Genomic DNA, 27656 nt, shown 5'->3' on the forward strand with positions numbered 1-27656 from the left:
ATGATGTCCTGGCCTGCGGCGGGCTCTGGAGTACGTGATTCACCTCTCTGAATGTAGGTATCCAAAACAAGCTAGTAAGTGATGTCCCAGAAGTTACTGTTTCTGTTGGCTGTGACAAGAGTAGGGGGTGATGTTTGTGAGCAGGCATCTGCACTGAAACTGTCTAAAATCAGTTGAGACCAAGCTTGTCTTTGCATATCACAACACCTAGATTTTTTTCTATTCACTTGCCCAATTGAGTTTTGAACTCACAGATACTTTTAGCATCAACAGGATTCCCTGGCAATGAGAATATGTTTGGCTGCATGTTGTGAGAACTACTTCCTCTGTTCTGAACCTGGCATATAAAAATTGTATTTGGTAATACCACCTTTTTTTTTGTCAAGAGCGACAATGAGTAATTTCTCCCTATTCACAGTCTTTAAGCTATACTGGATTTTAGCACCTGCTCTTAGAACACCTTAGAGCATCTGCTCTGTAGAACACAGCTTACACTAGGTTGATATCTAAAGCAGCTCATGGGAATCCTGCTGTGTAAATCTGTCTCTGTCCACTAACTGCAAGAGGAGAAATATTAACCCTGGAGCCATCTGTCACATGCAAGATAGATCACAACCCTGTGCAACACACAAGGGGACTTCGACTGATGAAGGCCTTCATACATTCTGCATCCTTCTCGCCTCTTCACTACATCAACTCAGCTGTCTCATGAGCCCTGCCCTTGGGAGCACCCTCCTTCAGCAATGTTTATTCACTGACAGGTTTCCAGTCAGAGATGAGAGGGGCATTGTCTTCTAAAATCTGAAGGAAATTTTGCTATATTGCAGCATCCTGTCTGGCTCAGGTCACAACTTTGACCTTAGAAAAACATTTAGAGTCCCAAACACAAGGACTGATACACTGCCACTTCTTGCCTTCCTTCCAGAGAGGCAGATTTAGGAGACAATTCTCTCTCCTGTGTTTGTTAATATTTATTTAGAGGGATCAGTTACTTCCCGGTGTCGCAATACACCTGAAAGAGGTGTGTGATGGGGTTGCTCACGTTTCCTGCGCCCCAAAGGCCAGGGAGCTGCCCTAAGAGTCAATGCAGTGACTGTGCACTGGTGACTGCTTGCCACAGAAAGGGACCTGCCTTTCAAAGCAGAGGGAGTTTAGGCATTTTCTAGCTGGCACCATTAAAGCTGTAAGGGAAAGATGGAAGTTTATGGCTCTGCAAGACGGAGTGTGTGGCTACTCACACACTACAATGTGTGGCTACTCACACAAGGGCCATGCATGACCTCCCATACTGATCACTGGATTTTGAGTACGGCTGCATTTTTGTGTTTTGAAATGCACTGGGAAAACCCTGCTCCTTGCATAAAAGAAACTTGACAGTGATCTTCAAAAAAAAAAAAAAAGAAAGAAGTCCGTATGTCAATTACCCATCACTTTCATAGGGATGAAGGCAACAGAGCAGAACTCTGGCTTTCAGAAAGAGCTTGTTTGGCAGAGATGCTGTATACAGTCGTTTTGGTTGCTTCAGACATCATCATTCATAGAAGATGGAAAGGAAATGCAGCAGTTAGGCAAGCATCAGAATGCATAGGAGCAAAGGTGCAATGTCTATGCTAAGTTCCAGTCAGAGCAAGTTCTTCCTGAGCTAGAGCAGCTCTTGAGCTCTTGCCCCACGTGGCTTCCAGAACAAGGGAAGATGAGACAAGTGACTGATACGATGTCCTATATGAGACATCTCTCAAAGGGCAGGCTGGTGTGCTCCTGCAGTCATGTTGCTATGGCCTTTCCCTTGTGTTTGTGGTGAGTTTTAAAGTTGTATTTTGACTTAAAAGCAGTTTGAGATGAATAGATTTGTCCGAATTGGCGCAGGAGGACCCAAAGTTGCAGTAGGCAAGAATAAGGATGGTGGATGACTTCCCACCCCAGTCCCTTCCGCTTTGCAGTTGCAGTATCTCTGTAACTAGTTCTTTTACAAAAGAGCTAAGTTACCCTTACAAGCAAGGAACTTTTCTATTGTCATTCAGCAAACTCTCTATGAAATACATGGGAGCAGAGAGATCGGTAAAACCAACGGCACATAAAGGTAATAGCTAGAAACTACAGATTTGCAAAGCACATTATAGATAAACTGGGCAACTGGATTTCCACATGAAAACCTTTACGTGTATGGAAACAAAACCTGAGGTTTTGCTTAGAAGTAGCTTAAAAATATTCTTCAGATGAAGAAACTATTTTTTTTCCACTTTCACTGTGGGAAGGGAGGCAAAAAAAAAAAAAGGCAACAGTGAAGCCTAGAATATCAAAGCAAATTAAAGTTTTGTTTCCTGAGCATGCCTGCACAAAATGAAGAGATGACCTCTTCATGCCCTGCTGTCTTTCTCTTACAACCTCCCCTCTAATGGAGTACCCAGCCTTTGTCCCGGGCAGAGGGAAGGGAGGCAGTGAGGTGTCTGCAGAACCTGGCAGTGTATGACCTAGAGCTAGCTCATTTTTCCCATCACTGGGGAGGCAGGGTTGGCCTGCAGACTCTGATTCCGCAGGAGGTGAACAGAGTTGTAGGCAACGGTGTAAGGTACTCTGTAAATCACCCCTCTGTCAGCCTCAGAAAGAAGCTCCCTGAGCAGCTCCCCAGAACAGATGGTCCAATGGATGTTACCATGTCCTGACTGCACAGGCACTCCTGTTTCCACAGAATAAACAGACACCAGGCCACCAGTTCCTTATTACTTTATGGAGCTGAGCTATTCAGCAATCAGTAACCCTGACCCTGCTGGCACATCAAACACCCTGCACAGTACAAGCATTTCATGGGTGCCACCTGCTTCTTCACCAGCTGGCTGCCCAAGCCTTGTCTTGGGCACCAGCCACCGGCTTGGCTGGCTCCTACGCCGGGGGCAGCACCAGCCCGCAACAGTAGGGCCAGCACCTGCTGCTCTGCCAGGGGGCTGCAGGGAAAGGGGCTGGGAGGGCCAGCAGGCGGGTGCAGCCAGGGCTGTTCTGTGGGGAGGGTCCAGGCTGCCACAGTGAGCCTCTGGCATCAGCAGGGCAGGAGCTTCAGGGTACAACCTGTGCCAGGCTTGCAGGGCCCCTCCTGCCCTCAGTGCCTGGTGGGTGCCTTTGAGGGCCTGAGGTGCTCTCCCCGTGCCCCCCAGACAGCCAGCAGCGTGGCAGAGGCAGGCCTAGAGCACTGCAGCACCACAGGCTCGGCAAGGGTGATCTGCACAGCCACCAAGCCAGATGTGGCATAACAGAAGCACAGTGCGGAGACTGGCATGTCAGAATGTTTATTAATAAAAAAAAAAGTCACAATAACTTACTCCCCTTTGTTACTCAAAGGGCTTGGTATAAAGAGCTCTGGCCTCCTCAGGTAACAAGGTAAGTGAGAGGTGGGTACTTTTCTTTCGTTCTCTGAGACAGCGGTGATCTCTGGTCCCCGAGGGGGTGTGCAGCCAGCACAGGAGCTACCAGCCGTGTGGGCCTGGGCAATGGCACAGGAGCAGCCATGTGCTCCTGCCTGCCACTGGTTTGCAGGCGGCACAGACCAACACAGGGTGCAAATGCAGAGTATGTGGACACCACGGGCACTGGATGCCAGAGAGTGTGCAAGGTGCAGTGGAGGAGGACAGAGAATTGGCTGCTTCTTCCCATAGTGCTGAGGGGTTTGTGGAGCACAAAAAGAATCAGCAGGACAGCAGCTGCTTGCAGGCAGGAGGGATGTGGGGCTGGCTGGAAGCAGCCCTGCCTGCCCAGCTGCTGCCTCACACAAGGTCTAGCCTGGCAGAGGCAGGAGGCCAGCTGTAGCTACTTGTCACACTCCAGATCCTGGGCCCCCTCAGCACCCTGGTAGTGCATCTCACAGAACTCCTGAATGCGACTGCAGGCCTCCAACATCATCTCCTCAGGCACAGTGATCACCACACGGAAGAAGTTTGGGTACTCAAAGCACTGAAATGAGAAAGGACAAAGCTGGCAGATTACCTGGGATAGCGCTGGAGTTTCAGAGACCTGCCCTGGGGCCATGTGCTGTGTCAAGCAAGTGAAAACGGTCAGTGTAGGATAGCAGGGCTGGGCTCTTGCTCCCTTAGACTTTTGCTGTTCCAAGCAAATCTCCCATCTCCATCTGTGTAGTCGTGGTGTTGGGAGGGTGACAGGCCAAAGGACTCTGTGTGGCCTATGCAGGACCCAGGGAATGGGCTGGAAGGAGCTAGGGAAGGGGAGGGCACAGATATCCTCAGCCTGTAGTCCCCCCCTGCGCCTACAGAGGTGGGGGCTGGAAACAGGATGAGGAAAGGAACTTAGGCGAGAGCAGTCCTGGGCCTCTGGGGGAGCAGCTTCAGCAAGGAGGTGTGGGGGTACATAGGCTTCGGAGATACAGCTCTGCCAACTTGAGAAATACAGAGCAAGCCTGGAGCTGGGAAGATCCTGGCAGCCTGTCTGAGGGCTGTTGGTGAGCCAGAGACTGCCATTTCCCAGCCCTACACACAGCACTTGGATCTCACAGCCAGCACAAACACACCATTACAGACAATGGGCGCTGCACACACAACTCCCAACCTGTCCCCAGAGCTCAGGGCTGTGAACCGCTGTTGCTTCTTGCCCCTTGCTTTGGCCCCACAGTTCCCTGGGGGTCTCAAGTGTTAGCCTCACCGTGGCTGGCAAGCAGAATACAGACTGCTCCGAGATGAGTCGCTCTGTGAACTCCACATCATTTTCAAACTCAGGGAAATGCTCCATCTCAATCTCAACCTGCAGCAGAGGGATGTAACGTGGCAACCAAGGGCACCAAAACTACCTGCAGTGTCTCTGCTTACCCACGTGGCCCAACAACTCCCCTGTCAAATGCAGCTGTCTGCCCTCCATTTTTGCTCATGATTTGAGCTGATTGGAATGTAAGACACAAACAGAAACATATAAATGAAAACTGGGGCTTCTTTAAGAAGTATTCATTAACTACATAAAGCTAGAATTTCAGTTAAGGACACCTTTAGTAAACAAACTGGTAACACTGGCACAGGTCGCCGAGAGAGATTATGGATGCCCCATACCAGGAAGCATTCAAGGCCAGGCTGGATAGGGCTTGGAGCAAACTGGTCTAGTGGCAGGTATCCCTGCCTGTGCCAGGGGCGTTGGAACGAGATGATCTTTAAGGTCCCTTCCAACCCAAATTATTCTGTGACTCTGTGCAGGAGCAAGTGGGTGAAATGTACCAGCCTCTACTATGTGAGAAGTGAACAACATACTCTGTCCTTTCAAAGTGACAAAGGGATGCATCACCCACACAGGGCAGTGTGAAAATGCATGGTAACAGACACCTGGTGCCAAGCACCAATCTGAAACCATTGACAAGCACTGGCAACAAGACTTTGTGTGAATGTTCATGATCTGGAAACGCTTACCATAAGGTACATGGCTCCAGCGGGACGGACAGGCCGGAGGCCAGGGATAGCTGATAAGGCAGCGTAACAAAGGTCAGCATTGGACTGAAAAGCAGAAAAGAGAAATTTCAAAACAGGAGGAATTCCAAGAAGTAGCTCAGCAAATGGAACCCAAGCTCTGGACTGGGACTATAAACAGGTTTGGCCACTGCAAATAAAGGGACAGGAAATGCAAATAGTAGGGGTGATCATGGCCTTGAGTACAGCAGGTGCAACTGAACTAAGCTTGGCAAGTCAGAGCCAAACATCCTGTCCTCTGGGTCACCAGCTCCAGCTGCAGGGCTGAGCTGTCTGAAACTTATCACAGCCAGTATTTCTGCTGCAGTTATGAAGTTTCCTGCTGGAACTGGATTTGTTGGGCTCTTCTAGTCACAGACAGAACCACACCTCGAGGCAGGTTGGAGAGGGATGATGAGCTAGAGAGATACGGCTCTCTCCAAACAATCCGTGAACAAACTGTGCTGACCTATTACAGTCTGTTTACCTTGAGGATGCTGAGGGTGTTGTGGTAGAACTCAGGAGGTGTTTGGTGCAAGATACGTTCCAGTGCTCCTTGGACAATTGTACAGGGTCCTAGGATCCTTTGACTCAGTCTTAGAAGGCCATCCCTGATCTGAAAAAAACGTGGTGATATTTGCAGCTCAGACTGTGCTTCCCTGATGGAAAGGGATGCTCCAAGGCCTACTCTCTACAGCTATTCACACCCCTCTCTTCAGTGAGCATAGAGCGTACTAAAGAATATTTGCTTGACTACATGCCAGGTATTTGCAGACTATTTACAGTGTCATTCTCTGTTCTTCTGTTGCAGACTGTAATGCCAACAGAGATGACCTTTGGAGCTTCCCAATCTGACTCAAACCAGGCTGGAATACAGCTAATACAAATAAAGCCAGAGCTGTTCCAAATATCACTTTGCATTTCCCTTAGGTTTGGGGCCACAATCCACACTTTTAAAGCCAGGCAGGGACAAGCAACCATAGCTCTTCTACTCACTCAGTTGGTCCTCTCTTCTCCCTCTTCCTCTGCAGAAAGCTCTCTAGGTGGAAAGGTCACTGCAGCAGATGGTTGTTCTTTTAACACAGCTGGACAGATAGCCAGATAAAGCACCGGCAGCACTGCAAGGTGCTTCATTCTTACTTTTAAGAGGAAAATGTGTAAGAGCATATAGAGACCACACACGGACTTCAGGTGCTGGATAAGCCACACAATACCTTCAGTGCACACTGGAGCTATTTGAGAAGGAATTAGAAGCACACAAAAAGAGCAAGGCATATATGAAGAAGCAGCAGAGACAAGGAGCGTGTTACAGCGTAGACATGGGTAGAAGGTCATGTACGGGAGCAGATGGAGTAAGGAAAGGACATAAAAAGCCTAGAGGTGCAGAAAAACCTGTAAGGAATTGGGTGACACCCATGTGAGAGCAAAAGAGTAGTACATGCCTGTATCAGTTAAAGCTCTGGTGATCCACACACTGAAGACACTGCAGGTCTGTTGCTGTGGCAGCAACATTCAGTAATTCTCACCTCATTACCAAAGATATCTCTCCTGTCATGAATTAGGATCCAACCCATCCGCCAGCCAGGGACTAGCCACCGCTTTGCCAAGCCACCACAGGACAAGATTGGCACATTGGTGCTGAGAGTTGCAATGGGTTCATACTTGCAGTCAGCAAACACCTGTGACAGGAACCTGTGTTAGGGCTGTCCCTGCCTCTTGGTGTAAGAGCTGTGGGGGCGTGCATGAGGTTACAACAAAAAGGGAGGCAGGGAAGTGATGGGAAATTGGTGGTGAAAGCTCCCAGCTTCAAGATATGAACAAGGTAAGTGCACTCACATGAAAGTGAGCCGTATGGGGAGAAGAAAGGAGCTGGACATGAGAGGTACCCCGAGGGATGGCACACCAGAGGATTGGGAGCTCCGGACATGGACCCAGGCACAGTACAGGAGAGTGCAGTTATCACTCACCTCTGGGGACCTGGCTGCCATGGCCAAAGGGCAAGCGCGTCACAAAGGACAGGCAGCATGGGGGTGCAAAGGACTGCAAGTGACACTCACCATGTCTCCATAGATCTCGTCAGCAAGGATGGGCACGCACTGTCTTGATGCCACTGTGGGAGAGAGGGCGTTCAGCCTGGCCACCCTGCACTCTCCACAGGAGCAGACTTGACTTTTATTGCAGGGCCTGACAGGGCTTTGAGGGATGATCTGTCCTGAGGCAAAGGGTCCCCATCTTCCTCCTACAGATTATGCATTTGGAGAGCCCAAGCACTGGAGATCCCTGCCCTGGCTGAGCCCAGTTCTGCTCTCACCTGTGGGAACAGGCAGCACAGCCCTCCCACTGACAGGCCAGGTCTCGGAAGCATATGGCTCCCTGTGAACACTCTCCCTGTGCAGAGCTAGAGTGGAGAAATGAGCAGTCCAAGCCACACAGAGCTTTCGAGGAAGAGTAAGACACACGCACTGCATGTTCTTGCCCAACTAAGGCAAAACCTGCACACTGAGCAAGCCCTGCTTCCTGAGCTGGAGTCAGTCATGAGGAGAGAAGCAAAGCCCTAGGCCATGGTGCTGCAGCAATCCAGGCATGGGCAGTGTGCACAGGCACTAGGCTGCAACCCTGCCCCAGACACACGCAGGCAGGCTCACCTGCCAGGATCTTCTGGAGGTGGCTCTTGCTGAACACAGAGCCACAGGGGTTCGACGGGTTGTTCACGATGAGGCAAGCTGTCTTCTCATCTACCAGAGACTCCAAGTGTTTCAAATCAATTTCCCAGGCCTTCTCTGGCTAGTGAAGTAAAGAGAAGGGGAAGTAACGGCTGAGGAACTGAACTTGCCACACGGGGTGAGGTGTGACAGTGTGCCCAGGGCTGCTCATCTCAGCTTCAACCACTTCCTAGACAGAGCCAGGGTATCTCTGGAAAGCAGAATGTCAGGGCTGCCTCCTCCAGGCCTGCCACCACTTACCAAGAGGTTGTAGAGTTTGACCTCAATCCCCATAGACAATGCCAGGGTCTTGTAGAGGGAGAAGCCAGGCCGTGGCACCAGGATGTTCTGGCCTGGGTTGGCCAGCACCGCCAAGGCAAGCTCTATGGCCTGGCTGCAGCCGCTCGTCAGGATGACATCCTGCAAAGAGCACATAAGAGTAAGTTGAAAAGCATGGCCACTCCAAAGTGCCCCAGACATGTAGGAGTAACAAAGTGCTCAGGCTCTGCCAGGTGACAGCTTCTCAGCCAAAAAGCCAAGCCCAGAGCCTGACAGAAAGCAGGAATCCCCCCACAGGCAGAGAGCTCAGCCTCCTCCCAGGGCAGCTGGAGAAGGGCCGGGGGCAGGGGATGGCAGCAGCGGCAGGCCGCTGCAGGGCACAGCTAGGGGCTAGCCTTCAGCCCTGCAGCTGCACGGGGGAGGGCGAGAGCCAGGGCAGGGCCCCATGCCCACAGCCTGGGCAGCAGCGTCTCCATGGGGCACACGCACCTGGGCCTCCAGCGGTGCCTCGGGGCAGCTGTAGTACGCGGCCACTGCCTGCCGGCAGGACTGGTAGCCTGGGGAGAGAGGAGCCAGACAGCGGAGGTTGTTGCAGACCCTTTCCTTTTCCTTGCCAGCACAAGGCTTACAGCTGCCGCCCAGCTGGGGGGTGCCCGTGTGTTAGCGACACGGTCCCTAGATGGCAGAGACTGTTCTGCCTCGGGCCCAGCACGGTGCAGCCCCGGGGCAGGGCCAGGAGCAGGGACAGGCCCTGGGTAGGGAGGCGGGCGCCGGCACCAGCATGTCCCGGACACAGGCCTGGCAGGAGCAGGGTGCCGGGCAGCCCAGGAGCCGCTCTGACACCGCCGAGTCCGTGCTCCGTGCATGCTTCATGCTCTCTGCACCAACGGCGAGCCAGGCTCACCTGTCTGCGAGTGCGGGGAGCCCGAGGGGAGTCCTGCTCAAGGCGGATCAGAATGGAACTGGGCTGCAGCCCACAGCTGGGAGACACGGTCCTGAGCCCTTCTGGGTGCCCAAAGCCCTGCCTGCTCAAATGGTGGTGGGAGCAAACGGCTTCTGTGGGAGGCTCTGGGCCTCAAACAGATCACACAGGTAAGGGCTTTCAGGTGTTTCTGGGGATAACCATGCTTGTGTGTTCATGGGACTGTAGGCAAGGGCAGCTGCAGGGTGCTACTGGGAAGAAGTCTGTGGGCTCCATATACCTGCTGCAGGGCAGGGGCTAGTACCTGCTTTCATCTTACTCTCACAGGAAAAGCTTTGTCAACTTACCAACAGATGGAGCATAACCGTTGTAATGTCCCAAGTCCAAAACTTCCTTCACAGCCTGTGTGACCTCATCATTTGTGGGAAGGTTTCCAAAGACCGTTGGGTCTCCTTTTCAAAGATTGAAAAACAGTAAAGTTCTCACTGATCTGTGACGGGCACAGAGCTGTGTGGCTGGCTGGCCTATCCCCAGGTGTTTGCACAAGCTTTGTGCTTCAGAGCCCATCAAACTGCCAGCCACACAGTTGACCCCACTGCCTGGAGGCTTCAGCACTATGCTCACCTAAGGACAAGGAAATCATAGCTTTCCTTGGGTTGGGCTCCACCTTCATGCTGTCTACAATGGCTCGGACAGGATTGAAAGTCTTCTTTGACATTTCAGAAGCTCTGACAGCCCATCTTGGCTTCCTGCCCTTCACCTTCCCTGATGATACGCTGTTCCCATTGGTCTTGAGATGAACATCCAGCATGGGGGCATGATCTCCATGGCCACTCACTTGGATCAGGTACGAGTCCATCTTGAGAGCTGTCAGTGGGAAGTGGATTTCTCGGGCTTAGTTAACACATGCCAAACAAGGGATCTGACCATTTGAGGACACAGCCCATGACTCTCCAAAAGCAAAACTTCTGAAACCTTTGGACCTTACCTACTGCCTATGGACAACTCAGTCAGCAGCAGCAAGTAGGGCTGTATTCGCAGCCAGGATGGAGTGAAACTCCACATGTGAGTGAGAGCACAGTGCAGTGGGAAAGATAAAGGCACCTGTCTGTGCTAGCTGCACCATTGCCTAGTATGGACTTGCTGTGCTGAGGAGGAGCAGGTCCCCCTAAAGCCAGCAGCCAGGATTTAGCAGCATGTTGTAGTCACTGCTTGACTGCAGATTCAATGTTCCATCAACAGAAGGGCCAGGTTACCTCCCTCTTTCCCCCAGCTATCAACTTGCACACATCAAGCTGCAACCACAAGGATCAGCCCACCGCGTGCGTTCACATCCAGAATGTCCCTTCAGACTGCAGATGGAAATGCAGCACTATTTAAATCAAATCTCAGATGCCAAAAAGGTAGTTCCGGTCTAATGTTACTAAGATGCACTGGGCAGTGGCAAGGTATAGGTTACAGACACTTGCCTCTGTCAGCAGAGCAACAGGGAGCAACAGCCCAGAGGCCCTAAATCAAAAGGCATTGCTCAGAAAGGGGAACAAGCCTGGTACCACCAAGAGGGAAACAAGGAGGTGGCATTGCCCCAAGAAGAGGGCCTGTAGTCCTGCCCAAGGCTCAGTAACAAGCAAGGCACAGCAGAGGAACAGCAGCCTTCTGTGCTTCAAAGTGCATGCACCCCAGAATGTACACCCAGAGCACAAGCCAGACCCAGCCAGCAAAAATCTCCCTTACAAACTGCTGCTGACTGAGGACTTTCACCTGCAGAAGGTTAGGGACAGGACACAGGGCAAGCAGAGACCTTGTGAGCCACCAAGCCCACTCCTGCTGATACTGGCACACTACCCTGAAATCCTGCCACAAGGATTACACAAGGATGTAATCCTGCTTATGCTCTTTGTACTGCCCTGGTTCTCTGCTCCATTGAAAGGCAATTCAGTGGCCCTTTCCCGATGGCAGTTACTTAGCCCCACACTTGCAGATACTCACAATGCAGCTATTCCTTCCTTGCTGCAAAAAGTGAGGTGGAGGGTTGTAGCATTACCTGGTTCAGGCAACTTCTCACTGCTTTAATGAAGTCTGCACCTTGAGATGTCCCATGCTGCTGCAGTTACTCCACCAGCAGTGCCTCATTAGCCTTTTTATAGTAACTGAGGCAGATCTAATAGGGTCACAAAGCAAGACTTAAGTTTCTCTGCTGATGATACCTTCTGGGTCTCCTTTCTACCAAAAGAAAGGCAGCTGAAGAAATGTGCAGCAGTGCTGCATAAAAACTGAACAGGGAAATGAGCCATATATCTCAGTTCAACAGCAGGGCTGAGTCCCAAATGCACAGCACAGAGCCCATCCCAGCAGAGCCTTTGCACCACCCTACAACTTGGTTCTCAAGCAAAGGGGAGCTGCAGACACGAGCACAACATATGCCTTCAATGTAGGCAGCCAGGGAAGATCTCCCCACTTCTCCCCCTGATAAGAAGCAAGGAACCAAAGCATAGCACTTTACCTTCTACAGCACAGAGAGGGAGCCACCAACAAGCTTGGGGGTCCAGTCCCTACTTTTCATCCAGGACAAATCCCCTTGAGAAGAAATTCCTGCAAATTCTTGCCCATGAAATAAGCCTCAAAACTGGGCGTTGGGACTGAATCGTTTAGCCATTGGCTCACAGAGAGGGCTGCCCTCCCCACCCAAAAAAAACGCCCTCTCCTCTCCATTGCAACTGTGTTCCCTCCAAACACCTGGAACATGCCCGCACATTAACTCTTTCTGGGGGCAGGCTACAGGGGGACACAGCCGGGCTTCCTGGGCTGCTGTCCTTTGGCACCTGCTCACTTAGCCCTGAAAGGCTGCGGGGGCCAATCTGCACAGGGTCCGGGTATTCCAGCCCTAGCACCTTGTAATGCATCAAGAGTGAACTGACGGACCCCAAAGCCTGTGGAAAGCATCAGTCTCTCCTGAACTCAAAAAGCTCTGGGCTCCCAACGCACCAGCTGTGAAAGGACAGTTTGTGGCATTGCTACAATTAGGAGACATCTACCTCCACGGCCTGAAGGGAGGCAGGCACTTCCCTGGCTGGTGTCTTGGAGGCACCAGGACCTGAAGGGTTAAAGAAAGCTCAAGTTGCCAAGGGTTTGTTCGTTTTGTTCTCCCCTCCCCCCCCCCCCTTTTTTTTTTTGGATTGCTGCAGGGCCCAAGCAAACTCATGGTTTTAGCAGCTAACAGAAATGATGCCATTCTTCCCTCTCTGATGGTACTGCAAAGCACAGGTGACACCATTCCCAGAAGACCTCTTTTCGTTAAGCAATGTGAAATCTGTGCTTTCCTGTCCCTTGACTCTTGCAGGCCTGGGAGAAATAAGAGAGGCACCCACACTCTCCCTAGGTTCTAAGGGCTGCTCCAAGTTTTCCCTTACTGCCTTGACAGCAAATGGCCAGAGACCAAAGAGTTGCTCAGGGACAAGAGGGAGCCTGCTAATCTTGCACAGACCTGCTGATGCCTTTATCGAGAGGCCAGCGGTCACAGTGATTTTTGCCCGTTTACACCTGCTCCTGCATGGGAGGAGGAAGGACCACCTGCGCTCAACTCATGCTCACTACACTGCCAGCAATGAGGCTGCACCCCCCCAGGTGCAAGCAACGGCCCCTTCACTCCGCACTGGGGCTGGGGTGATGCTGCTCAGAAGACATGACCTGCCATTGACCACAGTGATGCAATGGCACTGCTGGGGCCACAGTGGGGGCTAGGGACATGGGACTGGCAGCAGGCTGGGGGAGGTGGTGGGGTGCAGCCAGCAGGTCTGGCCAGGGACCCCAGCCCCAGACTGTCTGGCAGGCCTCCCACAGCAGCCACACCCCGCGAGCTCTGGATAAGGAATGGCACTTTTCAGTAACACTTCACAGAGAAACGTTTTGTATTGAAGCTGCTTGGGCTCTCTTCCGCTGAGAGCTGCACAAGTCCAGACTATTTTCTCTCTTCCTCTTACTGAAGCCTGACATGAGCGACCTTCAGAAGTCCATGCAGGCCCTCTCCATGCACCTATGGGTTATGTTTTTGCTTCCCCCAGCTGGCCCCATCTGTTGCCATGTTGCAGCCCTGCCAAGGTTAAACGTGGCATTGGGAGGCCTCAAGGACAACGCTGAATGTTCCGCCTAGCAACAACCCTGAAGCTGACGCAAAGCCTCTACCCGTAATACTGCATGGTGCAGTGGGGTTCAGGGGAGGGCACCGTGGGAGCCTGCTGCCAGGAGGGAAAAAATGTTGCTCTGGAGACATAGGTAGACACAGTTACATAAGGCTGAGAACCTGGCCAGAAGTGGGGGGAGGACAGTGGTGTACAATGGGATCATTGGGTTTCTTCTGCTGTTACTGTGCCTTTCTCCTCTCTCCGCAAAACTGCAGTCCTTCTCTGGATGCTCTTACACAGGGTCTGCAGCCCCCCTCCCCCCCCCCCCCCCCCCCCCCCCCCCCCCCCGCCTTGTGGTGCACAGACGCTCCCAGGGCTGAAGCGTGAGTTCAGCACTTCGTATTCTACAAATATGGCCAAGCCACCCCTTTTGTGGTGCAGTGAAAGAGCTGGCCATACTCCGCCAGCTGCATTTCTGCCAGCGAGGCAGCTGGCTGTCTTGACTGCCAGGACCTCTGCACCCCACGAGCCCTGACTGTCCTCCCTGCTGCAGCTTGCTCCTCTGTCTCAGTAGCTCTCCCCCACAGGTACCTTGTTGCATACCTCATCTCCTTGTTTCTCAAGTAGCTTGAGCAATCTATTTCTGTCTCTTCCCAGTGGAAGGAGAAAGTAGTGATGGCTTCAATGTTTTTTTGGTACTGCCCTGCTCTGGTACCAGGACTGCCCAGAGTCCTGTTTCTGTGAAGAGAGGCCAAGCCAGCAGGAGCAAGCAGCTCCCTTTTCCAGGCTCAGCCACAGTTACAAAGCAGGACTGACAAACAGCTGCTGGAGTGGAGCACAGGCTCAAGCATCACTGCACTGACAAACCCGCGTCTCTGTCAGGCTGCAGGTAGGACATGCACCAGCAGAGTTCTGCCCATGTGCTCTGCATCCTGTTCAGGGTGCACTGCTCCAGGGACAGTCACCCGACTGGTACACTGCACAAGAACCCACCAGGGCCAGTAACAAGTCACTTTACTAGTTATCTCCTCACATTTTGCTTTTATTTTCAGCAACTTCTGTCTGCTCCTTTCTGACACTGGTACAGCCCCAACCAGTTCAAGGCTGGTATTCACAAATAGGCTTGTAGCCTAATCTGTTTAGCTGCATTTCCAGCTGAACCAGCTTTTAATAACCTAATATGTGAATTTTCCTTTTTTTTTTTAATAATAAATTTATTATTAATCTCTCATTTATATGAGCAAACAGCCATGAAGCCTCCTCGGCTCTCATGAATTTTGTGACTGTTTATCGATTGCCACAGCGTATTTATCTTTATAACACTGCAGCAAGTGTCCTGAAATGCAAGGGACAAACCTCATCTGTAACAGGGCAGGTCACATAGGCACTCTGAAAAATGCACTTATTTACTGTTAAATCTGCCTTGCTTTGTGGACAGGGCTGCTGTGTCAAACCTACATACATATGCATGAGTCTCTGATCAAACCGTTATGATGGCTGTGCCTCCAGCAATCTTAATTGCCCAGCATTCACCTGAAATGGAGCGTAGTACCTGTTAAGTCTGCATAATCAGAGCAGAACATCAGCTCCATAAAAACCCAGCTAGGTTCTACAAAGCTGTGCAAACATTGTGTTTAAGAGCCAGAAAGATTGCACAATCCACGCAGACTCAAAGCTAGTAACTCAGTGACTCAAAAATGTAAAGTACCTACTTTATCTATCTGCCTGTTCTTAGGATCAGTTTTGATTTGATCTCAGAAATTAAAACCTGAAAGACATTAAAAGGCAAAATGCACAGTCTAGCTGGAGATGCCTTACTCTGGAAAAAGAGACCGTATACAGCAAGCAGTTTGCAGGGTGCTCTCACCGCCTGCGCGGGCTGGGCCATGGAAAGGGCAGCACTGGCATCTGCGGCCCGACTGATCTCTGCACTTCTTTCCAAACAAGGTGGCTCACACTGCCCACGAACGCAGGGTGTTGCAGTAGGGACACTGATACTCTCTGTCTAGGCTCCTGGTAGAGCTCTCTTCTGCAGGCCCTGGGCCAGGCTGAAAACAGCTGCGTTAATACACCTGCCTTAATGAACCCTATCTCCTGCAACTACAGTCACCCTCTGCCAAGAAAACTAGGGAATGTAAAACCAAATGCTTTCAATGACCACGGCATCTTGTGGGCCTCCCACAATACCAGTTCTGCAAATAGTGCTGCAACCTGATACCAGCTGTACTGGGCAATCCAGATTGCTCTCCCCAGCCACAGAGGAGATGCAATCAGCACTGGGGAGGGGAAGGAGGGTCCTTGCATGCTCAGCCTGGCACAAAGTCCTTTGCAAGCATGCTGAGAGACATAGAGTGCATTCCAGGTGTATGGGGAGTTGGATGTACTGGTGAGCTACAGGCCCAACAGCCACAATGAAAGACCTTCAAGCCCTGTTACAGATGCTAAGAGGATTGCTCCACAAAGTGTGAGTGTTAGTGGCTCCTGGGTACAGACACAGAGAAGAGAAACACCTTGTCCATCCAGCCTTGTGTTTTGCTTACATCCAGGAAAACATTATGTAAGTTCATACCCTGTGTTTGAGTTATGACTTCAAAGACTTGAGCTGTTGCCTGCTTTGTTGTGGCAGCTGCCCCCCTGATGGCCTTGAAGCCACAGGGACAGTGACCAGCCAATGTCATGGGATGGAAAGGGGCTTGGTGGCTTTGCAGGGCGAGGCGACACTACAAGCTTGCAGTGACTGGGGTGGGCAGCACCAGGCACCGCCTTCTCTCAGAGCACAGACAGGCCAGCCCCTCTCTTGTCTGAATTTGAGCCCCAGTAATGGAAGACCCACCATCTGCCCAACCAACCTACTGCAGCAACAACCACTGCTCTTCTTACAAAGTGGTGCACTCGGGGTGTGTGTGAGAAGTATTGCCTTCTGGGGGGAGTGCCAAAATCACCTCCCTTTTGCTTCAAGCTAAGCTTACTGCTTCCTGACCATGCCAACAACAGACAAGGCAGAACAAGACTCCCCTCCTCTTGAAAGCAGCTTTTTACACGTTTGCAAGTGTTAAGACACCTCCCTATTAACAAGCTTCCAAGTTGTTAACAGACTCCTGTTCTGTGAAACAAGAGGACTGGGATCAATCTTTTTCTCATAGGTTGTATTTCTAGAGTTTTCTTTTGCTTTCCTTTGGATCCCCTCCAGCTGATCCAGTCACCTCTGGAAACACAGTGTGCAAGACTGGAGGCCTAGCCAGCACTGCAGTGGGGAGACAGAAGAATTTCTTCACGTGTCATACATGTGACATTCCTGTTTATACACCCTAGCAATGTTAGTTTTTTTCGCAACAGGATGACATTGTGAACTTGAGTTCAGTTTGCCATTCACAACTACCTCGGTATTTTTTCTGCAGCACTGCTGCATCATCATCATGCTGCGCTTATTGTTCCTGTGATTATTTATTTATGTGGGACAGTCAATAAATCCGGCTGTGCTGTTCAGCAGTGATTGTGCTACAGCTCCCAGCTGCCTCTACACTGCAGAAATATGAGGCAGTTCATGACTTGCTCCTTACACTTCATCCTCCAAGTTCCCAGGGAGGGCACTGAACCAGGTCAGAGCTCTTGGCCCATGGCAAGCCAGGCCTGGCCCAGCCCTCCCCTTAGTGCAGCAATGATATCAGGAGCAGCCAGAAACAGAAAAGCCAAAACCAAAAGAAATTAAAAAGAGAAAACAAAGAAGAGGTGAAGATTAATGTCAGTGTCCTCAGCTTCTCGTTGTTCTCTTCCACTGTCTGGTACTTGTTGCAGTGAGAATAGGAACCCAGAAGACAATGCTGACCACGCTCAGCTGTGGTACTTGGAGCAGGAGTAAAGTCACACGAAACAGATAGCAACAGAGGTGGAATAAGATTGACTTGGTTCTACAATACCATGCAGTTTGTACCTCACTTGTTAGCAGCACTCTAGCGAGACACAGAACGCATCACCAAATGGACAGAACAGTGCTTCCCAGCTCTTTGAACGAGTAATTCCAGCACATCACAAATTCCAAGGCAAGCTTCAGTTCAGGTTGCTGGATGACCAGCAACACTCTGCCTAAGAAACACTCTGCCTAAGAAAAACTCATGATTATTCAACATAGTTGTTCAAGTTCCTCTCTCTTGTGGCCGTTAAAAACTCTACTAAGCAAAATGGCACTGCCCATGATCCTAAAAGTATGCAAAGGGTTGCTAAAGCTTTTAAGCTCATTCTATGCATGGCAACAAGGAAGCCTGGGTTCTGGCACATGAACACGAGTGATGCGACATATGTGCACCAAAAGGCATGGGCAACACCCTCTCTGCTGAGCATCTGCACTGTCTCCAGAGCCCTTTTCCTAAGCCCCCTATAGTCTTCCCATTTCCTAACTTCATCATCATCATACTGATACGGAGAAATAGTGTGAAATGGGGACAATGGACATCGATCGTGATTGTATATGTCTGCTCAAGGAATGTGGGTATGGTGACTGGTCATGGGTGTGGTGTCTGGTCACATAGGCACACAGCCTTGAGGAGACACCTGCCCTTCTTCCTCTGACAAAGGGGCTATTTATAAAAAGGATGAGAGACATTCCAATGCTATCTAGAGGGAGGGAGTGCTAAGTCTCCTTGCTGGAGGAGACCAGATGGTCACAAGGACATGAATCACCTACAAACCTGCAAGACCACCACAGTCCAGGCAAAGGACTGATAAGCTAATTAACATACGAAGCGAGAGTAAGCGGGTTTAGGTAACAAATATGTATAGGCGTTAATTGAATATTCATTTGTTTTATTGTATAAATGTGAGATGGTTCGTCACTTTGGGCATGCACGCTTGTGGAGGAGCGATCCCCCGTGCATCTGCGCGCAATAAACATACCTACTTTATAACTTTCGAGTTATAGAGTCTAATTCCGTACATCAATACAACTCCTGCCCCTTCTGAACAGGGGGTTGAACAGAGTTATTTTGCTTTGCTTCTCTCTTGTCCTCAAACTAAGTAAACTTCAAGACAAGTTTTCAGATCACCTGTCCTTTGTGGAGTCAGGTGAAATGTTGAGGAGAGTGCTCTACTATGCCGAGGTGCAGAAGTACTACAGTTCACAGGCTTCTCATGGTATCAGTCTATACGGTTGGTGCTGTTGCTCCTGCAGGAACAGAAGGGTGAAGTAATCTTACTGTTGCCACCAATCTTACAGATGGAAGAAATGAATTTGTGCATCTTAGTGACAAATTTGGACCTCTTGGGGCACATATTCAGATACTGTGTCTGAGACCTCATGGCATAATTCTGTTTCTCTAAAAGTCTCTTGTTTTCCTAAACGCAACAAAAGTATTTCTTCGCAATGCTAAAGCTTTTCCAGGCAGCGTTTAGTCAGACTCCTGGATAAAAGCATTCCTTCTGGCTGTGGAATTCTCAGTGCTTCCTTCTGCGTTTCCAATTTGCCCTGTTTATTTTTTCCCCATGACACACAGCTTTTCCTGAATCACCTCTGCCCTTACCAGCCCTGGTAAGTGCTGACACTTGTGCATGGGTGAGATCTTGGGCACTTGCCTCCACTCCAGCGACCACCAATAAACAAAGGAGTAGTTCATCGCCTCCTCCGCTGGAAGGTGGTGGCTGTGCTCAGCAGCCGCCTGCGATGGGACGGCCACCAGTCCCACCAGGCAGCAGGACATTCCTGTGCATGAAAATGGGGTGCCAGTAAAACGGTCACATCATATTGCCTGAAGTGGCTTCCAGCAAACAGACACCACAGAGGTCTATCTGTTTCTGTATGGGTGAATAGAAGGTAATGTATCTAAAGAAAAGTACCTGCATGCGGCCTGCAGAGAGCTGAGCTGGAACCTGGCAGCCGCATTGCAGGACAGATCCCAAGGTGTTGATGACTGTCCACAGGAGACACAGGCTCTGCATGCCAGGACACTTGGAGAAGCTGCAAAATGCTCTGCATTGCCAGGGGGAGCACAGCGCGAGGCAGGGGCAGTCGTTCTGCCCTGGTATAAACCCCTGGTGCACTCATGTCTGGAGTGCTGCACAGAGATCTAGTCACCACATCGCGAGATGGGTGTAGGGGAGGTGGGAGAAGGCCCAGAGAAGAGCGGCGGGCACAGCAAGGGAAGTGGGGTCGCAGCGAGGGGAGCAGGGCTGCTGCTGCGCGGGGAGGAGTGAGAGCCTGGGCGCTGGGCCCGGGAGGGGAACGGGGCGACAGGCCAGGGCTGGCGGCGGGCGGTGCCGCGCGGGCCGAAGGCAGGACACCAACCCACAGCACCGAGACAAGTGGCATTATGAAGGCCAGTGGCCGCCCGGCTGCCAGCGGCCGCGCCGGGGGGAGCTCCAGGTGCGTGCGACGGGGGGGCCGAGCGCGCCCGCGGACACGGGGCCCGCAACGGTCCCTCGGGCGGGCCGGGCCCGGCCGGGCTGGGGGGCGTCACCCCGCGGAGGAGCCGGCCGTGGCGGAGCGGGGCCAACCCCGCGCACCGCGAACGGGGCGTCCCGGGGCGGGCGGGCGGTAAGGGGCGCGGGCAGGGGACAGCGCGGGAGGCGCAGGCGTTCGGGAGGCGGCCGGGAGAGGAGGGGGCCCGGCGGGGCGGGCGGGCAGCCATGAGGGTCCCGGGTGCGTGGCCGCTATCCCCGCCGCTGTCTCCCCTCAGCGCCGTGCCCGGAGCGGAGCCGGAGGAGCCCCCGGGAAGCCGCACCGCCGCGCCGGGGCTGCTGAAGTGCCGCCGCTGCCGTTACCTGCGCACGGGCCGGGGTGAGCGGGGGCGGGAGGGGCTGTGGCGGCCGGGTCCTCCGTGCCGCTGGGGCGGGCCCTCTCGCTCCTGCCCGGCGCCCGGACCGCCGGGGCTCGGTGGCCTCCGCGGGGGCCGCGGACCCACCCCCGCCCTCCCCTTGCAGCCTCCTGCCAGGCAGTGCAGGCGCTACTGGCCCTGCTGGCCCTGGTCTGCGGCTCCGTGTCCTGCGGCCCCCCCGGGGGGTACACGGGCCTCCCCGACGCGGGCGGCATCTATTACTACCAGTACGGCGGGGCTTACAGCGGCTTCAGCGGAGCCGAGGGGGAGAGAGCCCAGCAGCTCGACCAGCGCTTCCACCTACTGAAGCTGCCAGCGGGAAGGGCAGCGATGGCCGCGGGAGGGGCCCTCCTGCTCTTCTCCTGCCTTCTCGTTTTGGTTGGTGTTCTACGGCTACCCTGGCATTTCCCAGCGTGGCTGCTACTTGAATGCATCCTGGACACAGTGATTGCGGTTGGCATGGTGCCCGCTCTGTACCGTTTCTTCAGTTTTCTGCTGGGGGTCTATAATTCACCGCTGTGCAAAGAGAGAGAGCTGTTGTATCAAAGTAAAGGCTACCAGGGCTTTAAATGCAGCCTGCACGGGGCAGAGATCGCTGCTGGCCTCTTGGGCTGTGCAGCTGGCATGGCATACCTGCTCGGGGCCGGCCTCGCTGCCAGGGCATACAGGACAGTTCACAAACTGAAACAGAATCCAGAACAATTATATGAGGTATAGAATGATTCCTCCACTCCAGTAACAGTCATGATTTTTGCCAGCCTCCTTGCTTTTCCTTGCTTCTGGGCAGTGCCTCCTTAAAGCTGCAGCAGAACACACACAGAGTATAGCTCTAAATATGGTACAGTCAAGCTGTTCCTAACTTGAATCTGCATTATTGAATCATTAGTGGACACTAAGTTTAGTCCGATGGCTTGTCCTCATCTGGCAGCTGTCTCTTTAGTAGAGAACGACTGTCCCCATGTAGGTGACTAGCAAGCTGCTTGCTCCCCGCACAGCCTTCCTGTCCTCGGCCAGCTGGCTTGCTCTCCAGCAACGTCTTGCTGGAAGTACTGCTGCTATGTACTTACACTGGTGAACAGCTTTCTGTAGCTGAAACTGTCCTTGCAAAGAGCATGTGACTGTTCACTGAGATCGGTGGCAGCTAAGTACTGCTTCCTCGAGGGCCTCTTGGAACTTAACAGGGCAGTCTGGAGATGGCATTTACAGAGCTATTGGAGAATCCTGAAATAAACTTGCAAAACAATGAATACACTCAGCCTAGCTTGCGACAGAACGCCTTTTCCAACTCTCCTGGCAAGGGCATGTTTTTTTATGAAATGGTCTTTTATATAACTTTGTATACAACAGTTTCGCTTAAAAAGATGCCCCGAGTTGGGATAATCAGACAGAAGCTTTAAGAGCTCAAACAAGTGGCTGAAGATAGAAGTATACTTTTTTCAAAATACTTTTTTAATATACAAGTTGGGGAAATGAGATTCTGCTCTTGTATTGTTTTTTAAAAAAAGGTGAAATTTACTTTGTAAAAAAAAACTTCTATAGGAAATTTAACAGGGAAAAGTAGCACTAGAATCACAAAATCATGCGTCGGAATGAAATGTCACTTCAGAGTAGTGTCCACTATGTGCACTGTCCATATGAAGATGGAACCGCCACTGGTCTCACAGACCAGTTCTGCCCGTATTAAAAAAAAAAAACCCAAACTAAACATACCAGAAATGTGCTTTGTCTCGGATGGATCTCAGGTTTCACTGGCACCAGTAACAAAATCTTCCCAATTACCAAAACCATGGAACATTGTTGGAAGTAGAGATACAAAAGTAAAACAAATGCTAACTAGGAACACACCAGGTACTCTGGGGTTTGTTTGATTTCTCCTCCCTTTTGAGAAGCTAGATGTACGGAGCGTCTCAGCACAGGGCTCTGTATGGGCAGTCCACTGTGGTCTTTAATTCTTTTAATGATTCTGTATTTCCTGTTTGCAGCAGCTACTTCTAGAGAGCTGTACAGTACTATTTAGAGCAAGTTCACAGGGCAGGATTCCTCTGGCAGCATACAGAAAGCTGCCTAATAATTGGTATTATGGATTCTACCCTCACAGTGTTCTGGCAAGTAGCTTTTGTATGCAAGGCTGATGAGTGAAGTAGCACAAAGAGCTCAATGAAGGAGAATCTACAGCACAGCTACTGCTAGCCGCAACTATGTTTGACTTTGATATTGCACAAATTCCCCTCCAGCACAGTAACGGAATCAGAATATATGGTTAGATGAAAGTAAAAATCTTTATTGCTACGTCAGCTGAAAATTTGATGCAAAAATATTCTTCCTTCCTGGACTGCTCTATACATCTGAATAAAGCATCAATGGAATAGTGTTTTCATTCTTGTGTTATTTGCCCCTCCAAAGCAATACATAGGCCACAGTGCTGAAGGTGCATTCATTGCACAACCTGCTCCCATACATGATAAAAATGGGGATTATTATAGGTGCATGCTAGAGTGGGATACAGAAAATATTCTCCTTTTTAAAACAAAATCATGAAAAAAGATTATTTAATTAACAGTTGATGTGCTCCAATATTTCTTTAACATGCACTGGGTCATACGAGTCAAGTTAAAAGTTAACTTTTAAAATGCGAAAAAAGAGGAAAAAATAATACTGGACTCTTCAGACAGCAATGGAACAGCAGGCAACAATTCCACAAAACTGAAGAGGTTGGCAAGTGACAGAAGGAGTGCAGAAATTCCTGAAGTCCGAGGACATGAGGTATGGCCGAATATCCTGTGTACTAACGGAAGGATTTCAGGCTTCACAGCAGCCTGTCCCCATGCTTCTTCCTGGAACAGGATTTTACCCTCCCCATCTAGCTGAAGATTCTGATCAGGTCCCAGCAATCTGTGACACTGCCTCCATCAGGCCTCGTGCTGGGGGCAGCCTGGAGGCTCATCCCTTATCCTTAATACTTGGGCCCCAACTACACTCACTGAATGTAACCTTTATGGGTTCCTTTTGTGAAAGCCTTTCTGGACAGGACAGGGCAGACAGGTCAGTGCCTTTAGAGTACCTGCTCTCAGCGAGCATGGCCAGAACTACTGAAGAGATAAGACAAATGAACTCATCAGCCTTAACGTGACTGTGCCCACACGGAGCACAGCAGGTCTGGCATTGCCTAGCAGGGACAAGACAGCCTGATGACCCCAAGCTGGGAGCTTCTCTCTGACAGCAAGTCTGTTAATGAATGGGACATTCTTAGTGATGTGGCTCTGTGGAGATGAGGTATCTGCACAAGAACCACATAGAAAAAAATCAGGCAAGAGACTGAAGAACAGGAAGAGAACTGGGAAAACACTCGATATCCTCTGCTATGAGTCCTTCACGGGACTTGCCAATTCATACCTGTTCCAACAACAGCAGTGTTCCTAGGGAGCTTGAAATCTAAGGTGGTGTTAACAAGTGAGGTGAGGAGGACAAAGGAGAAGCTTGCTGCCTCCAGGGAGGAAGGAAAAGAAAAGGGGTTGGTGGAGGGCAGCACTCAGGATGTGTTGCCCAGGGTAAGACTAACAGTTTGTAATAGTAGCTTAAGCAGAGAAAGCCATGGACTCCACCTAGCGTGCGAGAACAAGCCATGTTCTGCCCTGACAGTTCACACCCACAGAAAACAGCAGCTGGCTGTACTAAACTCCCTTTCTGCTTCAAAACCAGAAACAGCACTGGAGAAAGTCTAAGTAGGTATTCCTTGCATTCCATTCTGACACCATCGTGAAGAAGAGGAGCAGCTCACAAATCTGCAAGCTCCATTGCAGAGTTCTGGTTTATTTAGTCCTTCCCCACTGAGCTAGGTAGAGCCATTCATGACCACCTCCTTGTGGCAACGCCATCTGTCCGCGCAATGCCACTGGTTCAGGCTGGCAAGGACACACTGGATTTTCCACATCAGTGCAAGAAAGAGAGGCCTGATTTGCATTAACACCTACTGCTCTCCTAGTGCAAGGTTTGTCACAGTCTTACTCAGAAATTAGTATTTCTGCACTTTGTCAGTCCCACACTGCACAGAGGCTGCTTTGCAGCCATGTCGGGTATCAGAAAGTGTCGGGCTAAGCACCGGTATTTGGTAGAATTCTCACCAGTGACAAAATTAAAAGTTGCAGTCAAATACATTGGGATGAACTTTTTCTTTCTGCATACTTATATGAAGAGAACATAAAAGAGATCTGGGGTTTAGTTTTGGAATCTTTTCTGCTGCTGTTTCTCTGCCTAAGGGATTCAAATGCTGCTGTTGCTGTGATTCTAAGAACTAGCTTTTCTCTCCATTTCCAAACGAAACAGGGATTTAAACAGCCAAAATTTGTGAGAGTAAACTTTGGGAAAAGTTGGGTTGTTTCATAATTATACTGTAACTAGCACAAGGTATCTCCTAAAATGTTGTGCTCTCATGTGTGGTAAAAAATGCATTTTTTTTCCTAGCAAGAAGAAATTAAAGGTCCTTTGAAATCTCAGTAAAACTCCATTAGATTTTGTCGAAAGATCTATATTGACAGAATCCCACAAGTAGTCTGCACAGTATTGGCTTCTGAGCAAGGCCTGAATTAGGTCCAAAAACATACAACTCAAGCCCCTCAGAGCTCTTGAGAAGAAACTTTCAGGTTTTCTTCATAAATATAATTAATAAAGAAGAAAAGGCACTAGCCCACATTACAGTCAGGATTATTTACCACTGACATGACAGGGGCAGTTGCTGTACGGCTCTGCCAGCTAGGGAAGACAGATCTGCGTGCCACGGGGGCAATGGTCTTTTCACAAGCCTTACACAAGATGACAACATAGGCAGCCAACTTACACCCTGCACCAGAAATCCTAATGGAAACACAACACATCTGCTGAGTGCAGGCTGGCCAGTTCACCATTAGCGGGACCATTTTAAACATCTTTTCCAGTGCTGATAAAGATGTTATTAAGGTGAAAAGTTCTGTTTTTCCTTTTGCATTGAAAGCTGAGCAGGAACAAGTACGCTTTCACCTTGTTTGTGGCCAAATTGGGCACGTACCATGAAATGCAGGTTGCTGTGGCTTTGGAATAGGACTTCTGTTTTCAGGGGGAAGCAAAGATGCTGTAGCTGACAGCGCAGAGGTTTGTGTTGGTAGAACAGCATTGAATGCATCCCCAGCACAGGAAGGGCAGTCCCACTGCTCACTAGCCTTAGAGCAACATACCACTGCTTACAACTTGCTCTCCTCTTAGACAGACTGCTTCACTGGAACAAGCACGAGCTCCTGGTTTCGTCCCACATCTTCTGGATACAGGAAGCCTCTACTGTGAAGCATCCATGATAGAGGTGGCCAAGCTGCTCCTTGAACTGAGTCTGCGCTCTGCAGCTAGAAGCACAAGCTCTACTTGTTACCTTAATCAACCAGTCCAGAGCTGATCTTCCCTATGCTCCATGTAAACACATCAGTAGGCACCTGCTTATCACTCAGCTGCGTATTTTCACACCCTTCATGGGCTGATCCCATCATAACCCTCACTCTAGATTGCACCAGTGCTCCTCAGAACACTGGTACCCTGAGTTTTCCACTGCCCTAACTATCCATTGGGAAAAGCCCTCACCACACCTGCTGTGCAATGCTCTCTCCCTTAACCCTAAATAATAAAGTGCTGGGCTTAAGAACAGCTTAAGTGCAATCAATAAAAGTGCTTGCAATTAATGTAGGAAACCATTCTTAGGTCAGCTTCATTACAACTGGCTGTATTCTTTCAAGGAATAACAAAGTCAGGTGCTGGGCAGGGGGGCTGCGTAAGAAATATTCACAGGACTCCAAACACTGAACATTGCCCTCCCCTTCAGCAGCCTCCTCACCCCTCCCCCCCACCCCCATATGCCAGCCCCTTTCCTGCAGAGCTGGCAGAACCTCAGGGTTCAAGGAGTTACAAGCAGGTGGTGGAACACCTGCCTGCTTCCTAGTGCTTGCACAATTTCCAGACAGTCCCTAACACAGAGCTCAGCTGCTGGTCTGAGTGCTCACAGAACAACTGAGACTCTACAGTGAAAAGTGGACAGCCTAGACCTTAGCACTCCCAATTCTCCCTCAACGACTCCATTAAGGAAGCAGCAAATGCTTGTACTCCTTGCAGGGCCCAGCTCCCCTTGGAGGGCAAGACAGCCCCTCTGGGACAGAGCTTCCTGGGACAGACAATGTGGGAGCAGTACTTGTAGGGTTACAAAGCTGTGTCAAACTCCTCTGGCAGAATCGCTGCGTGTTCCTCTTTCTGCTCCTGATCCAATCCGTTCTCCTGGTGCTGCTTTATTTGTTCCTTTACTTCCTCCTCCAGATCAGGTGGCACCACAAATTGATCTTCTGGTTCCATCTGGGATGGAGCCGCAAAATAGCCAGTCTTCTTCTTGGGTGCTTCTGTGGCTACTTCAATGAGGTTGAGGCTCTCCTCCAAGGGCACTATGGAGCCATTGGAAAGCTTCTTTCCATAGAGACAGCATGTGGAAAGAGATTTTTGAAGTTCACACTTTTCCTTGACCCCTCTCTGCACAGTGTTGCTGTTTACACTGTTCTGTCTCCGAATGATGAGGACAAGCCCAGAGTCATCCTCTGGCCCTGGAGCAGAGGACCTGTACTCTGCAGGAGGTTCAAACTCCAGGCCCTTTCCTTTACAGCAGTGGATGTCCACCTCCACCTCCACTTTACTGCCATTTGTCATCACACCTTCCACAGGCTGTTCATCATCGCTATCCAGACCATTATCAGACTGGTTGCTGGAGAAGGTGGCACTGGAAGGTTGGCGCTGAAAGATGCTCGAGGGGGGCACAGGATGTAGGCTGCAACGTCGCTCTTGTCGTGGTAGCAAACTGCCATCAAGACCAACAGCACTGTGTTCATCTGAAGCAGTAGAGCCCACCTCACTGCTAACCTCAGAAGCAGACAGTTCACTGCTGAATTCTGAAGCAATTCCACTGCTAGATGAAGGTGTCACTGGCTTGGTGGCAGAGGAACTAAATCCCCCAGCAACTGGCAGAGTGAGGCCATGCATCTCACATGTGCAGCTGTCCTCACTGATGTTCAGACACACCACCATTGCACCTACATTGTCTTGGCACCCATAGCTTTGGGCTAAAGTGCAGAGTTTCTTCGCAGCAGCTAGTGGGTCATGTAGGTGGCGCACAGCTGAGATAGCCTCTGCGTAAGACAGGTGTTCCCAGAGAGATTTGTTCCCTAGAAGTAGCAGCTCATCTTGTACAGTCAGTGGAATGGAACTGACATGTGGTTTGGGCAGGATCCAAGGATGCAAGTACGTGCAGCCCAGCATCCGAGTACAGCAAGTCACACCATTGACCTTATTATCCTGCAGACAAGAGAAACAAGGCAGCAGTGTTAGATCTGCTATTAGATCATGTG

General features: G+C 50.7%; 3 protein-coding genes across 10 annotated transcripts in view; 1 reads left to right on the forward strand and 2 right to left on the reverse strand.

Moving 5' to 3' along the window:
• Positions 1 to 3265: 3265 nt before the first annotated feature.
• TAT (tyrosine aminotransferase) lies at positions 3266 to 11945 on the reverse strand. Of its 2 annotated transcripts, XM_056360581.1 has the most exons (13): positions 11836 to 11929; positions 11377 to 11493; positions 9957 to 10199; positions 9680 to 9784; positions 8900 to 8967; positions 8393 to 8551; positions 8075 to 8213; positions 7487 to 7539; positions 6956 to 7108; positions 5917 to 6045; positions 5394 to 5477; positions 4645 to 4743; positions 3266 to 3942 (listed from the first exon to the last, which is right to left on the reverse strand). In XM_056360581.1, exons 3-13 carry the CDS (start codon positions 10189 to 10191, stop codon positions 3799 to 3801), a joined length of 1368 nt encoding a protein of 455 aa, XP_056216556.1. In that variant the 5' UTR covers positions 10192 to 10199; positions 11377 to 11493; positions 11836 to 11929; the 3' UTR covers positions 3266 to 3798. The 2 variants fall into 2 exon arrangements, with proteins under 2 accessions (XP_056216556.1, XP_056216555.1); XM_056360580.1 differs by lacking the exon at positions 11377 to 11493 and having other exon boundaries at positions 11836 to 11945.
• A 7540-nt stretch (positions 11946 to 19485) lies between these two features.
• MARVELD3 (MARVEL domain containing 3) lies at positions 19486 to 22622 on the forward strand. The gene is made up of 3 exons (XM_056360585.1): positions 19486 to 19805; positions 20119 to 20219; positions 20363 to 22622. Exons 1-3 carry the CDS (start codon positions 19486 to 19488, stop codon positions 20971 to 20973), a joined length of 1032 nt encoding a protein of 343 aa, XP_056216560.1. The 3' UTR covers positions 20974 to 22622.
• PHLPP2 (PH domain and leucine rich repeat protein phosphatase 2) overlaps positions 22512 to 27656 on the reverse strand; it is a 40959-nt gene continuing 35814 nt past the window's right edge. For 5 of the 7 annotated variants that reach the window (XM_056360568.1, XM_056360569.1, XM_056360571.1 and 2 more), the window contains one exon: positions 22512 to 27603. In XM_056360568.1, the coding sequence (XP_056216543.1) occupies positions 26467 to 27603 (1137 nt within the window). In that variant the 3' untranslated portion in view covers positions 22512 to 26466. The remainder of the gene's footprint in view (positions 27604 to 27656) is intronic. The other 2 variants (XR_008825661.1, XR_008825660.1) reach the window with 1 other exon arrangement.

Source organism: Falco biarmicus, chromosome 15 (assembly GCF_023638135.1).
Source record: "Falco biarmicus isolate bFalBia1 chromosome 15, bFalBia1.pri, whole genome shotgun sequence".
Classification (NCBI taxonomy): Eukaryota; Metazoa; Chordata; class Aves; order Falconiformes; family Falconidae; genus Falco; species Falco biarmicus.